Source organism: Idiotropiscis lumnitzeri, chromosome 11 (assembly GCF_059441095.1).
Source record: "Idiotropiscis lumnitzeri isolate Australia: NSW breed Sydney's pygmy pipehorse chromosome 11, RoL_Ilum_1.0, whole genome shotgun sequence".
Lineage (NCBI taxonomy): Eukaryota > Metazoa > Chordata > Actinopteri > Syngnathiformes > Syngnathidae > Idiotropiscis > Idiotropiscis lumnitzeri.
The window spans coordinates 13841242-13854655 of record NC_142401.1 but is presented as its reverse complement, the minus strand read 5'-3'; the positions used below and the strand labels follow the sequence as shown (position 1 = coordinate 13854655).

General features: G+C 40.8%; 2 protein-coding genes across 2 annotated transcripts in view; both read right to left on the bottom strand.

The window, feature by feature from the left end:
* Positions 1–869: 869 nt before the first annotated feature.
* On the bottom strand, positions 870–7901 carry mims2 (mitochondrial inner membrane scaffold 2). Its single transcript, XM_088308809.1, has 3 exons — positions 7278–7901; positions 4920–5119; positions 870–2425 (listed from the first exon to the last, which is right to left on the bottom strand). Exons 1-3 carry the CDS (start codon positions 7599–7601, stop codon positions 2209–2211), a joined length of 741 nt encoding a protein of 246 aa, XP_088164935.1. The 5' UTR covers positions 7602–7901; the 3' UTR covers positions 870–2208.
* A 1953-nt stretch (positions 7902–9854) lies between these two features.
* The window catches only part of ppp1r16b (protein phosphatase 1, regulatory subunit 16B), a 63134-nt gene continuing 59574 nt past the window's right edge, over positions 9855–13414 (bottom strand). The window contains exon 11 of the mRNA XM_088308808.1: positions 9855–13122. Within this exon, the coding sequence (XP_088164934.1) occupies positions 12655–13122 (468 nt within the window). The 3' untranslated portion in view covers positions 9855–12654. The remainder of the gene's footprint in view (positions 13123–13414) is intronic.

Here is a 13414-nt window from a genome sequence, read left to right as displayed (position 1 = left end):
TCCTCTTTGGTGAATTTGTTGTTGAATTGGACGAGTTCCCGAATGAGTCTTTCAGAGTTGACAAGTTAAGTTTGAGTTGAGAATTGCATTTTTAGATCAGGAGCCCCATCGTGTGGTTAAAAAAGGAAGTACAGGCATCAGAATTCATTGGGTAACATTATAATACCTCTTCGTTCATGCCATCAAGTTCTATTCAGTCAGTATTAACCTATGTGGAACAGCTCATTTGTTTCTCAAGAGTAGGGCCGCTTGAATGAATTAAATTCAAGGCCACATCGAAATGCAGTAGAATACAGTTTCGCAAAGGCTGCAATTTTGAAAAAAAAAAAATGCGTGTGTGTTTATATATTTAAGACTTACAATTTCTGCTCATCCCCTCATGAGTGGAGTGGAGCTTTGACTAAATTCCATTGTCAGCTTTACAGACGCCTTGTCTACTCTGCCGTGTCTACCATGACATGCTCGTATCGTCAGTGGTGTTTCCAGGTGGCAACGTTAACCCTTTACTTTTATTTTTAAGCAGTCTATTTAGGTGTGATGTTTATTTATTCAAGTAGATTAATCGCGGAATGGTGTCAATTCTGCATTGAGGCAATCAATTGATGAAATCCCATGTTTTTCAAATTAATTTTTTGTTAGGTGACACGTTTGTTATATTATTAGCAGCGAATTTATTCCAGCTTCCATGTTTAACAGTCGCATGTGCTGAGAGCAGTAAATGCCCAAATACCCATAAAGCTGCTAAAACTGCACAGATAATTTAATGTGGAATTTTCACAACTGGTGACTGTCCGGTGGGTCCATAATAGTCCCAAGTATTAGCTGATATGATCCCATACTTGGCACTGTAGGGTGGACGACATCATTGGTCACAATCTTGATGTTTTATTGCGCAGCTTCAAATGCAAGCAAAACAAATATAAATACACTCCCAATTTCATTCATAACATGCAGGGGAGAAAGAAAATGCAATCAAAAGGAGTTAAGAGAATGGGTTGAAATTAGGAAGTAGTAGCTTTTCTAGGGCGAAAAAAGTTCATTTTCAAGGTGGAATTTTGGTATTATATAAATTGGTAGAATTTATTACACTTTATTAAAAAATATATTGTTTTTTGAGGGGAAGTAACGTTTTAAAGGACACAATCTGTGGATGTTTTAAGGAAAAAAAGTTGCATTCAGAGAAGAAATTTTATTTTTCTAGAGAAATTATGTAATTTGCTATTTAAAAGAATAGTGGATTTTTTTTCATTTTTATAAGAAAAAGTAGTATTTTTAAAAAGCAATAGAAAAGTACTTTTATAATAAAAAATGTGACGAGTAGGTTATAGAGAAAATATTAAATATAAAGTAGAATGTGAGGAAACAGGAGAATCAAAAAATGGGTTGATTTTTATTAGGCTGGAAATCCAGGCTCAGTCGCTGGTACAGCATTGTTAGTCGCATCAAGGACATTTCTAAGGCGGGGGAAACCTGAGCAAACAGACAGTGGAATTAAGTGGAAGTAGTGGAAGCAAGGCGAACGCGACATCTTTTGAAATAAATGCTTCTTGTGCCATCTGCTGCTGGTGTTTTAATGAGTCTTGTATTTCCGGTTATTTAAAATTAGTTCATGCCGAATGAAACAAACTATTGTCTCTTCCGAGTTTCATTTTGAGGATGTACCTCTGCCGCCAAAACGTGACGTTGCTCATGAAGAATACGTCACAGCAAATAAACTAATTTGATTGCACGGTTCATTTTGAAACGGGGCCGAGCCGAAGTCGAGGGCGGGCTGTCCAGACCGATTTCTTTCATGCAGAAAGTGGGTTTGGCTTGCCAGGCTAAGATTATATGTTGACTTTAATTGATAAAAGAAATAAAAAATTAAATTAAAAGTGCCTTTTTCACAAAGATTTCTCAAGTATTTTTCTGGAGAAAATCTTTTTTTTAAAGAGAAAAAATAAATTTGATACAAAGACTGTAACATGTGGCGGGGATGGGGGAGTTGTAAGGGAGTCAAGAAAATGAACAGGAAGGTCTTGAGTCATTCACAGATTTGGGGAACAAACAAAGAAAGCTAAGATCGCTGATCGCAACTCCGCGGGGCATCCGGCACGTATTTTTTTTTCCTTCAATAATGTTTTTGTAAGCTCAGGTCACAGCAGTCAAAAAAAAAGTTCAAAGTTCTTGCCCAAAGCAATGTGACAGCCTACAGTCACATGACATGGATTAAGGCGCCGATGTGGGCGGCTTGAAGAGTCCCGTCCTTCTGAAGTGGCGCACGATGAACGGCACGGACACCAGTGTGATGCTGATGCGCACGGGCGCAAACAGTTTATGGACGGCGTAGGCCAGGACGAACGTGCTGGTCCCCGCCGCCATCTTGGAGCGGATGATGGCCTCGCTGAAGCCCAGCTTGCTCAGCACGGCCGCCATGTCGATACCGCTGGAGAGATGAAAGCACACAGCTGGTTACAGGTCCGTCGCGCTTTAGTGCTACCATGTTCAAAGATAACATCCATCTATCCATTCATTTAAAATGTTAAGTACCTTCATCAATAATTTGACACCTTTGGTTGTAGTATAAAACTGTGTGCATTGATTCCGCAATGTTGGAAGTCTTAACACGCAGCACTCAACTGCCCTTCTGCGTTGAAAGCCGTTCTCATGTCCACAAGTGCTTTCTACTGTACACATTTAATTCTGTATTTTCAGAGGATAAAGCGGTTTTGAAAGATTCATTTTGATTTCATCCCCCCCAAAAATATTTTAGTAGATTTTCTGATGTTGTGTTGAAAGGGGTTGTTGCCACCGGGCAAGTATGCATTATGCATCCAATTTTTTTGATCGCTTGATCCCATGTCACCTGAGGATAACTTTTATGAGGAAAAAAAATAGGATTTCAATCGGTTTTTGAGTAAAGATTAAAACTATTTTTAAATATTTTAAAAGCAGTTGTTGCCACCCTTGAGTATTTTATTTCCCCAGCTGTCGTCATTCATCTCGTAATTGAATGTGGGATGTCATGTTGCTATAGTTAGAGAATAAAATCTAATGTTTTTCTTAGACAGAATTTTTGAGGGGGATCATTTGTATTTTTGATGGTAAAAAAGTCAATTTTATTGAGCAGAAAATGTGGGATATTTTTTAAATATTTGTTTCCCGACAAAAGCTCGGTGGATTTTTTTTTCACTAAAGATCTGATTGTAGGATGTTTTGGGGGAAGTAATTGTTTTAGAGAAAATTTAGAGAATACAGAATTTTGGGTGGTGCGGGGGTTAAGCTGTATGAGTAAGAAGGGAACGCATTTGAGATTTTCATTTCCAAATGTATTTTTTATGTCTTTTTTTTTTACCAACAAGCAGTTTTCTTTATCACATCAGACACTGGCAGTGATGCAATGAATCGCTGCATAAAAAGTGCACAGTTGCAGCAATATCCTGCTTGAGTGTGTTGTTATAAAGGCAGATGAGTTCAGTTGTGATCATTTGAAGGATCTCTATGCGCAAGGGGGGAGCGACTCCTCCCCGTTATCAAGCTGACTGCACTGGGCCAGCTTTAATCAGCCAAGTACAAGGCAGTGAAGTGTTGAACGTGATAATGCTACACGGTTGCGAGCCACAGTGACTTGTCCAAGGGAGGCTTATTATCAGCTGTGTGAGAAAGGCCGCGGGCTCCCCTGCTAATCTGCTGCAAATCTCTTTGCTATGCCGGCTGCTGGCACGCCGCCTAACTGTCACACTCAACACTGGCTGAAAGGCTTTAACTGTTTTGCACCGCTGTTATTCAATTAAAACCCGTCTGTTCGAAGCTTTTAGGTTCCGTATGTCTCCTCTCACAAACAAAGTCGTGTTTTAGGAGAGACTGTATGTCCTGTGAACTACAGCGTGAAGACGTTTTTAAAAGTGCTCTTTTTATTGGCAACATAAGAGTTTCTTGAACAAATTCCTGCTGTATTAAAAAGTCAAAGCATGTTTGAGACATTTGGTTTGGAAGGATTCATTTTCTTCCTGTAGCAAGCAGCCTACACAAAAAACATCACTTCTTTCTTTTTCCAAAATGCATGCACTTCCCGAACCTTGGAAGTGCAATATTAATGAATTGAAGAACTTTATACAATTACACATTGAATAGTCCTGTAAGGGGAAGTCAAGTTAAACGTACTCTAGACGATCCCATTAGTCTTAACACGATAATCTGATTAATATTGTCTGTGGAATCCAAAATTAAATCAAACACATTATATTTACTTTTTTTTAATTTTGTTTTATTTTTCAAAATGGGGAGTATTTTTAAACTAGTCTTATATAGACCCAAAATGTATTCATGTATTTTTTTAAACAGAAACAGGACTCTTTTTCTTTTTTTTTTGGTGTGGAAAAAGTTTTTTTCTTTTAACTGTCTTTTTTTACATTTATTTTAAAATATTTTTTTTTCTTTAGAAAAAAAAATTAAATAGTATTTTTCAATAAATGTAACTTTTGTTTAACATTGAAATGTCATTTATTTTTTAAAAAAAACAGCAACGACTAATTTTTAGGTTAAAAAGTTGAGGCCAAATTTTGAGAAAATGTTTTTTGATGTATTTTTTTTAGCCAAAGGGCTTAGAGTGTTAACAGCAATGTGGATGCAGTATTGCCTTATACAATACAATACAACTTTATTTATATAGCCTTACCATGGAGCATTAAATGTTTTATCACTCTAAATTATCCATCGGTGTGAACGCGAGTTTGAATGGTTGTCTTTGTGCCATGCCATTCATTGACTGACGACTAGTCCAGTTTGTGTTTAGTTCAGTTCAGTCCTGCGTCTCTTGCAAAAAGTCTGCTGATATGTCATGCCAACGCTATAATCTGTATATTTAAAGGAATAAACGGTATTACTATAAGGCATGGTTTAGAGAAAGTGTTGGAAGATGCATAAAGTCACTTTGGCACCTGGATATGAGGAGGTAGAACATTCCCAGAGACATGAGGGAGATGCCCACGTGGAAGGAGACCCCCACAGCTCCGTACTCCTTGAAGACCTTTTTGAGTTGCTGGGTCTTGTTGGGCTTATCTCCTTCCGGCTCAGGTTCCCTGGGGGCTTTCCCTCCAGGTGGAGGAGTTAGCGTGGCTTCCTTTAGATTGTGATCATCCTGGACAGATGAAATGAAACACAATTGATACAATAGAAAGCACAATGCACACTCCAAACTGAAACGCAATCGGTTCAGTGATGCTGGTTGACGTCGAAATTATTGGAATTTCAAATGTAAAGTTGAGTACAGGACCTTTCAGTAAAGAAACGTTAACTACAACAGGACTTTAAAGTGCAACAAATTTGCATTTAATTTTTTAGAAATTCAACTGCTGGTCACATGGAACCCTTCTCCACTTTGGCCTTCAAAGCAAATACAACAACCAAAATCTGCACCCAACATTAATTTATACGTATCTGCAATACATTGTAACTAAATCATTATTTAAACAGCATTTTATGATCCCACATTTTAGCAGTGTTAATGTTCAAACTGTATATAAAGTTAAAGTGCCTCACAATAATATGAAAGTATTTTTTAAGAATAAAACATGCCTCATTTGTGATGACGCCATTTTGGTCATGATCGTACTTTGGGAGCTAAATATGTTTTAGGGGGAACTCACTGGTACAGTGTGTGTTGGTGAGCTTGGCAGTCCTGTCGACAAACCACAATTTAGAAAGCCGGCGTGGGCGAGGCATTCTGCTTTTCAGAAAGGCTACTGAGGCCAGACTCAAAGTAAAGGGGGCGGGCAGCGGCCTTGGGAGGGTCATGTGAGCGGACGGCCAAAGAGGATGTATGGGAGGAGGAACAGTGGAAGCTTTGTGACTGATAACAGCTTCTAACAAACACACAAGTCGAGTCAGAGTGACACACTCATAATCACTTACACACCTCCACCCTGAGGCCGACGACCCTTTGCCAGATGCCTAACATTGACTTTTTGTTGGTTTTATTCATTGTTCTGTAATTTATTGTTGTTGTTTTTAAATATACTTTATTGTACCAGTACTTGAGTCTGTTGACACAGATCATATGACTAATTGAAATAATAAATGGTGTTTTCTTTCATCAATCATTGATCCTCAATAGTTACTAAAATTTTAATTAATTAAAAAGTCAATATGATTTTAAAAGAGAATGGTGTTTTAAGAGTTTAAAAATACAAACTAGTCAAAATTTCCCATTTTACAGGAAAAATATAAATATTATAAAGATTCAAATCTTCCCTTGCGCAGGTCAGCCCGCCTCTGGCTCGTTTAAAATACTCAGCACAGTGTTGGTTTTTAATGTCACCTGCGTGTCATGTCTCCTCTTCAATTGCAAATAAATCCTTGTCCCAAAAATGTTCACGAAACGCACACCTGTCTGCTTTTCCTTGTGCACACAGGGGGCTGAATAAAACTCGTGTAAGTACACTTTTTTGTAAAAATTGTGGAATAATGTGCCTGAGTGCACCTTGTTTGTCGTTTCTGGTCGACCCCATGCAAATGTTTGCACTTCATCATGTGATCTTTTTTCTTGTGTCCTCATCATTGTCCAACGTGTCTCTTGTCCAGCACTGGTATGCACAAGTTACGTCTTGTTGGTTGGAAAATGTTGTTGAAAAAGTGAAATATATCAATATAGAGGTGTTTTTTTTCCAGATGCATTTTTTCATGCTAAACTAAATACTTATTGCCCATCAAGCCACAATTGTACAATCAATGAGACCTTGTTTTAAAACATTGCAATCTGTTAAATTGTTAATTAGACAGCATATTTTTATGGTTAAACAAGCAGTGGGTCACTGTGACCCATGAACATTTTTGGTGTACCAAAGACAAGAAAAATAATAATTTCTTAAGTCATTTTAAAAGGGTTTCCCAAGCCCTTTCTATTGTATTTTTCTTTTCTGTTGGGGTTGGACCCAAGCAATTGTTAACACTCAACATATGTTGATTTATAAAACGTTTAGTATAGTGTAATTGTTTTGTTCTGCTTGTATGAAGTTATGTAAAAGTTATGACAGCAAAAGAAGAAGGAAAAGGGACTCTTCGAACAATCGGCGCTCTACGTGACGTCATCGTCGGCGGGGAATTTAGTGGACTCCATTGGCAGGTGTGACGTGCTAACAACACCTGCCGGCTGATGAGCAGTGCGCATGTGCGGCCCAGAGTCATTTGAATTACGTAAAATGAAGGTATAGTATTCTCTTGCCACTGTACTCATGACACCTTCCGCTTCGTCGGCTCTTTTGGTGCACCATTACGCAGCAGCATGGTAGTTACAATACCTTAGAGTTGTTCTTGTCGTCCATGTCGATGGTCTTCTTTGGGGCAGCCGCCGCGGAAGACAGCCCGCGGTTACTAATTAAAAACAAAAGCACCGGCTCCGCCAGGCCGCTGCGTTGCCTCAAGTGTCCGGAGTCCGGGATTAGCAAACCGTGGTGGTGGTGGTGGTGGTGGTACGACTCGTGTCGTCGTTCCGCGAAGTGTGCGAGCGTCGAGACCACGCAGCAGGTCCGGTTCCGGTAAAAGCCCCTCGTCAATGTCAACGAGCCTAAGTGCGAGTGTCGGAACACACACCCCACCGTCGTCGTCGCACTACTCAGAAACATGGCCGTCGTGTCGCCCTCAAAGCGAGTTTAGCGGAGTCCAAAATGTTTACGTTCGTAGCTCTAAGATAACACGGAGTGAAGGTCCAAACATGCTGACTGTGTGTCCCCCACCTCCTCCTAACTGGCTGCCTCCTCCCCACCAACAGAGAGCTTGCTGACAGGCAGGCCGCGCAACCGCACACTAGACCAGAGGTGGCTCTCGTCAAAAGAACAAAGCACGCGGTGTGAGACGTACGTAACTTGCGTGGTTAGAGGCGGCCTCTAGGTGGCGCCGCTGCATTTCTCAAAACGTAATGCACAGGTACAACTCCACAAACTGGAATAAGCTGTCCATTTATCCATCTATCTATCCATCAGCAAGGGGTGCAGAAGCTAGATAACGATCCTGATCATTTGAATCAGGTGTGTTGCACAAGAGAGAGATGGAAAACAACAGGCCTTGAGGAACAGGATTGAATACAAGTCCTCCGGGCTCAGTTTGTGGCTATCACATGCCCAAACTCAGAAATCCAGTGAGCTGTGACGGTTGTTTCTCCGACCCCTAGGTGAGATGTCATTTTTAGTCAATGGTAAGTGCCAAAAATGGCAGCCCCCTGAGATGTACAAAAACTGGTGGATTTTTCTGCTTATTCCACAGACATGATATTAATCAGAATACCGTGTTCAGGCTAGTGGGGGCACATAGAGCATATTGGAAAGAATATGTTTGACTTGACTTCCCCTTTAACATAACATTGATATTTTTGGAGTATGTCATGTGACATGCAAATCCAAACAGTCTGCAACCCCAACCCTCAAACACAGATCCACCAAATACAAAGCAGACATCCTAACTAAATGTACTGCTTTGCACAGGCAAAAATTACAGAGGCATACTGCTTTTGGACACTGAATGGGAGAGAAATAATAAGTGGGATGTCCTTAAAGCGCTAATGCTCTGTATCCCAGAACTGGAGACACATTCTCCTTCATTTGTCCACACCCCTTAATGTTATCCCAGCAAGATGTTCAATAGTTGCAGTGAAAGTACTACTCCCCCTTCCCCCGACACACACGCACACACACCCTCAGGGCATCCTTCAGCGTTGCCGTTCACTTGTCATTTGGAATTGTGAGAACCTTCTTCTCATGCAGTCCTCCATTCAATTGGAGTCCGAACAACTCCTGGCACCAAACGCTTTGCCATTTATTTGGCTTTGCTCCCACACTGGCGCTGATCCACGTGGACTTTCAGTGAGAAGGAGGAGGGCCTCTGAAGGACCGGGACTGCAGCCAGCTGGCCTTGCACTGCAGCAGCAAGGTCACGCCATGCAGAGGATGTGGTCTGCAAAGTGTGTTTGCACTTGCTTTTGTCACCGTGCCTATTACCCTCACTTTGCCTGGCACGTGTACCAGAAGGAATTCTTCAACATTTACTCTGCAAACATCACTTAGTTATGTCCTACCTGATGTCCTTATTTGAGCAGTTTGCCCTAATAGTTTGCTTTACATCTTCCCGAGAAAGTCTATTTTAATGTAGAAGACGTTTTGTACTCAAAGCAAAGACTAAAAAAAATTCACTGCGTCCATGGCAACCAGACCAAAGGCCAGTAAATGTTGGACTCAATGAATAAGCAACTGTGCTAGTAGAGTCTGGTGTATAATAGGTGGCACGCTACTCCATTGATACAACCGGAGCAAATGCGTGTTGATAGTTCCTATCAAATGTCACCGTTACCCAAACAATTTGGACTTAATATGTTGTAAATACGACAGCACAGTTCACAAGTTAGCCTCACGGTTTTGACTTTGATGACAATTATTTTTTTCGCGAGTGAGCGTAACCATCAACTTCCATCCATCCATAATTATTAGCAGTTTTTCTTCATTATGATTGTAGTTGGAGCCTGTCCCAACTGTCCTTAGGCGTTAGAAGTGGGGTGAGGGCCCATCCTTGACTGGTCACCAGTCAATCGTAAAGGACATATTGACACTCACATTCACACCTACAGACAATTAGAAGTCTTTGATTGACCCAAGATCCATGTTTTTGCCATGTGGAAGATAACCGGTGTAATATAGTGTGAAAGAATATTGAGCCCACATTATCCATCCTTAATAGTCAATTTAATTTATTTTCTATGTGACTTAAAAACTCTTAACTTGCCCTGCCTCAAACCTGCGGCTTGTCGTCTAATATGTGAAACCTTTCAAATGTACAAAAAGAATAACACTTATGAGAGCAACTTCCCCCAATCAGACGAAACTGAACAATTCTCAAAATATACAATTTATTCAAAATATGTGAACACAGCCATCAGTACAGTCTATTATTTACAACATCAGTAGTTTTTTTTATTTGTATCCTTTTGTCCATTTGTGGACATTTAATCACAATTAACTACTGTATATTTTATGAAGGAATTGGACTTGCCAATTTATTCCACCGCAGCAGCTTGACACTTAGTTGACATGTAATAAAATAAAAACAGACGTCATTACTGATATTTCAGGACCAAAGAAAATAAAAATCACAAAGTGGAGGAATACCTTAAACACTGACACCTGAGTATACTTGGCAGGCAGATGACACGCATAAAGCAGGATGACCCAAGTGGATTGTCAAGTGTCTTTTCCTATTATTTTCATTTAGGACGCCAATAACAACACAGACAAATGCAGTTCATGGGAACAGACGACATTAGTATTTACAAATTCATTCAATTTCTCAACGCTGTACAAGAGAGCGCAGGTGGAATGTGGGTTTAAAGGAGGAGATTAAACCTAAATTTCTTTTAAATGGAAGACTCTTTGGCACTGATGCGGAGATGAGGCAATGCGTATGGCGCTGTATTTCGATGAGCAATGAACACTGTCCGGTAATGGTAATATGGTCATTCATTAAGCTGTCAATCAAGCAAATTTACTTGCATGGCCATCCCTGATCGAAACAAAGTCGGTTGCGTTGGAAAGACAAGCCCGAATTCCATAATGCCAGTGCAATGGCTGTGAAGTCAAACTTCTGCCATCCTGTTTGTGTAAACTTCAATTGCCAACACCAAAGTAAATGATAAAACAACAAAATGTCCATAGCAGTTAGTTGATTTACTCGTAATTGGCCTGACACGGGTGGGTATACTTCTTAAATCGTTGTCTTTTGTCAAGTCTGCATTTACAGGAATTTTTTTTCTCTATTCTTTGTCCCAAGTCTGCCGCTTAACAAATAAAATGGTGATTGTGTCATTTGAACCCTGCAGCTAAATCCAGCCCGATGTACTGTATTTGATGCTGTGCATAAAAAGTGGGATGGATGTCGTTCTAGAGCCGATGCGGCAATTTGGCATCATTTCTGGGGATCATGCTATGATTAAACTTCACTTTCATATGAGGAACAAAGGTGCTTTGCTGGATCTTTCTCTTCATCACGCACTCTCCACACACCTTCCGCAACAATAAATACACTTCAATGTAGGAGCACATAAATCATATCATAAATAAAGAAATGTACAGTCAACAGTTTTCACTCTTATCTCAAAGGAGAGCATTATAAGTTGGGGGCAGCTGTACAGTATACAAAAGGGACGGTGGCTTGTCGAAGAACACGCTAACACTTTCATGGCATTCCTTCCCTTTACGGCGTTCAAAGCACAATGTTTGCTTCTTCTGATATGTTGAAATCCATGACAAATGTCCAGCGCGATGACTTTTGCTTCATGTTGAAAAGAAAAAAGAGAGTTCAATGACGCATCTGAAAAGTTCACCGGTGTACAGGGCAACCTCCAAAGTCGAACACAATCCAAAAAACTAGCGGTACAAGTTTGGAATTCAGAAGAAATATTGGAAAAATGTAGAGTGCTCTCTTGGATTACCAGAGCACAAATTGATAAATTTGAAGTTATGAGATGGTCAAATTTTTATTCATCGATTTATTTAGCTTTGTGTTGCGAGCTAAAGTTCAGCTCAGTGTGTGTTTTATTCCATTTGCTTTTAGGGAGTTGACGGGTGGAGACGTCACTGACAGGAAAAGGTCTGGCAGGTCAGGCTGGGTGGGACAAACTGCATTTTGCATTCTGGTCCTGCGGTTGACCTGCTGGTTTTATTCCACAGTCACAGAGCATTCCGTTTTGCAAACGTAGTTCCAAGTGGAGCTCTTGTAGGCTGAAATGCCGACAAGCATTGGGCAGACGCTAATGACAGATGTCCATCTATCCTTCCATTTTATAAAACACCTCACTCGAGTCGTGGGTCTGCTGGAGATTTCTGTCATGTTTCATGTAAATGAGTCACTTTGAAAAGTTTGCTTTCTGTGTGGGCCCACGTAGACTATATGGCGGTGAAACTAACAGGCTCCGTTTGATTGGTCAAATGGAGTCAAATGACACAGGTTACGTTGGATTGGTGAAACGGTCATGTGATACAAGTTTCTCCAGATGGAAGTCAACCTGTGTCATGGAACAGATTGACTTTGTTTTACTTTGCAGGTTCCGCTTGTTTTGGTTTCGTTTTGGCTTTGTTTAGGGGTCCTTCTAACACAAATTTGCCCGAGAGATTTTTTTTTTTTTTAGCTTAACTTTGAATTGTACTAAAGAATGTGTCACTCTAAATGGCAGGTTTATCATCATTGCATCTGGGTGGAGCAGGCTGATACATTTTTGACCAGTAACTTCCAACCCTCAGGAATTACCAATTCGGCCCCTTAATGCCACCTTTCACTGGGCAACAAAATTTGGTAAACATGTCTATTTTGAGTAGACCCACAAAAATTCAGGGAAAATAAAAAACTATGCTCAAAAAGACACAGAAAATCTGCTTTAAAAATAAAAATAAATCTGAACATCATGGATGTCAATTCCAGTGTCACAGAATCGAATGGAGGTTCCACATAATACCTTGAATTATCGTCAGTTGTTTCTTCCATGTGTTAAAAATGCAATCCAAATGCTCAGTATGTTAGCCCGCTACTCTTGCAACCTCCCTTCATGTAGTCCACATTTTTGAAGTGACAATTTCTTGACCTTCCCCCAGCTCCTCTGTGCAAACACTTGCAGTTCCTTGGCCTCACACAACGATGGCGCTACGACACGCAGCAGCAGGTCCGCGACTTGGGCTGCTCTTCGTCAACGGGCTGCCTGAGTCTGAGGAGTGGCGGGTCGCCGCTGGCCGGTGTGTAGAACACAGCGTTGCCGTTGGACGACACCAATGGCATGCGAGGGTCGTCCGAGATGGATTTGGCATCGCTGAAGGAGTCTGTGGAACCGTTACCCAGATGACCGTTGAAAAGGGGGTGGTTCAACAGCTTGGCTGCCGCCCGTTGCTTCTTCAGCTGCGACAGAGTCTGCGCTCTCTCACGAGGTAAAGTTTCGTCCTGGCCGCATGAGCTGGTAGCGACCGTGCTCTTGTCCACCGCCTTGCCGTTGGCGGGTGGCTGTGGGGGGACACATGTAGTTGTAGAGATGAGGCCGTTGTGCTTGCTGCTGCCATCTTTGAGGATGGTCGGGAGCTTGGTCTGGTCGGATGGATTGGCTGCCTCCACATGCTTTACCTGGAAATTATGAATCCAATTCATTGAAAATTCAGCCTCTGAAGACAGTTTATCCCTCACGTTGGCTCTCAGACTCTAATTTTATTTATTTGTGACAATGCACAAATATAGCGTGCAGCTCTAGTGTCTAATTTTAATAGGGTAGTTCACAACCCCCTCAGGATGTTTCTAAAATTTTGCCCCAGAAGACAGTTTGACTTAAGTATACTTAGCAAATTCAATGTTGTTTTGTTTTATGTTTAAATAAGTATAATTCACAGTTTGCACAAAGGGCAAATTTGGGCACCCCATT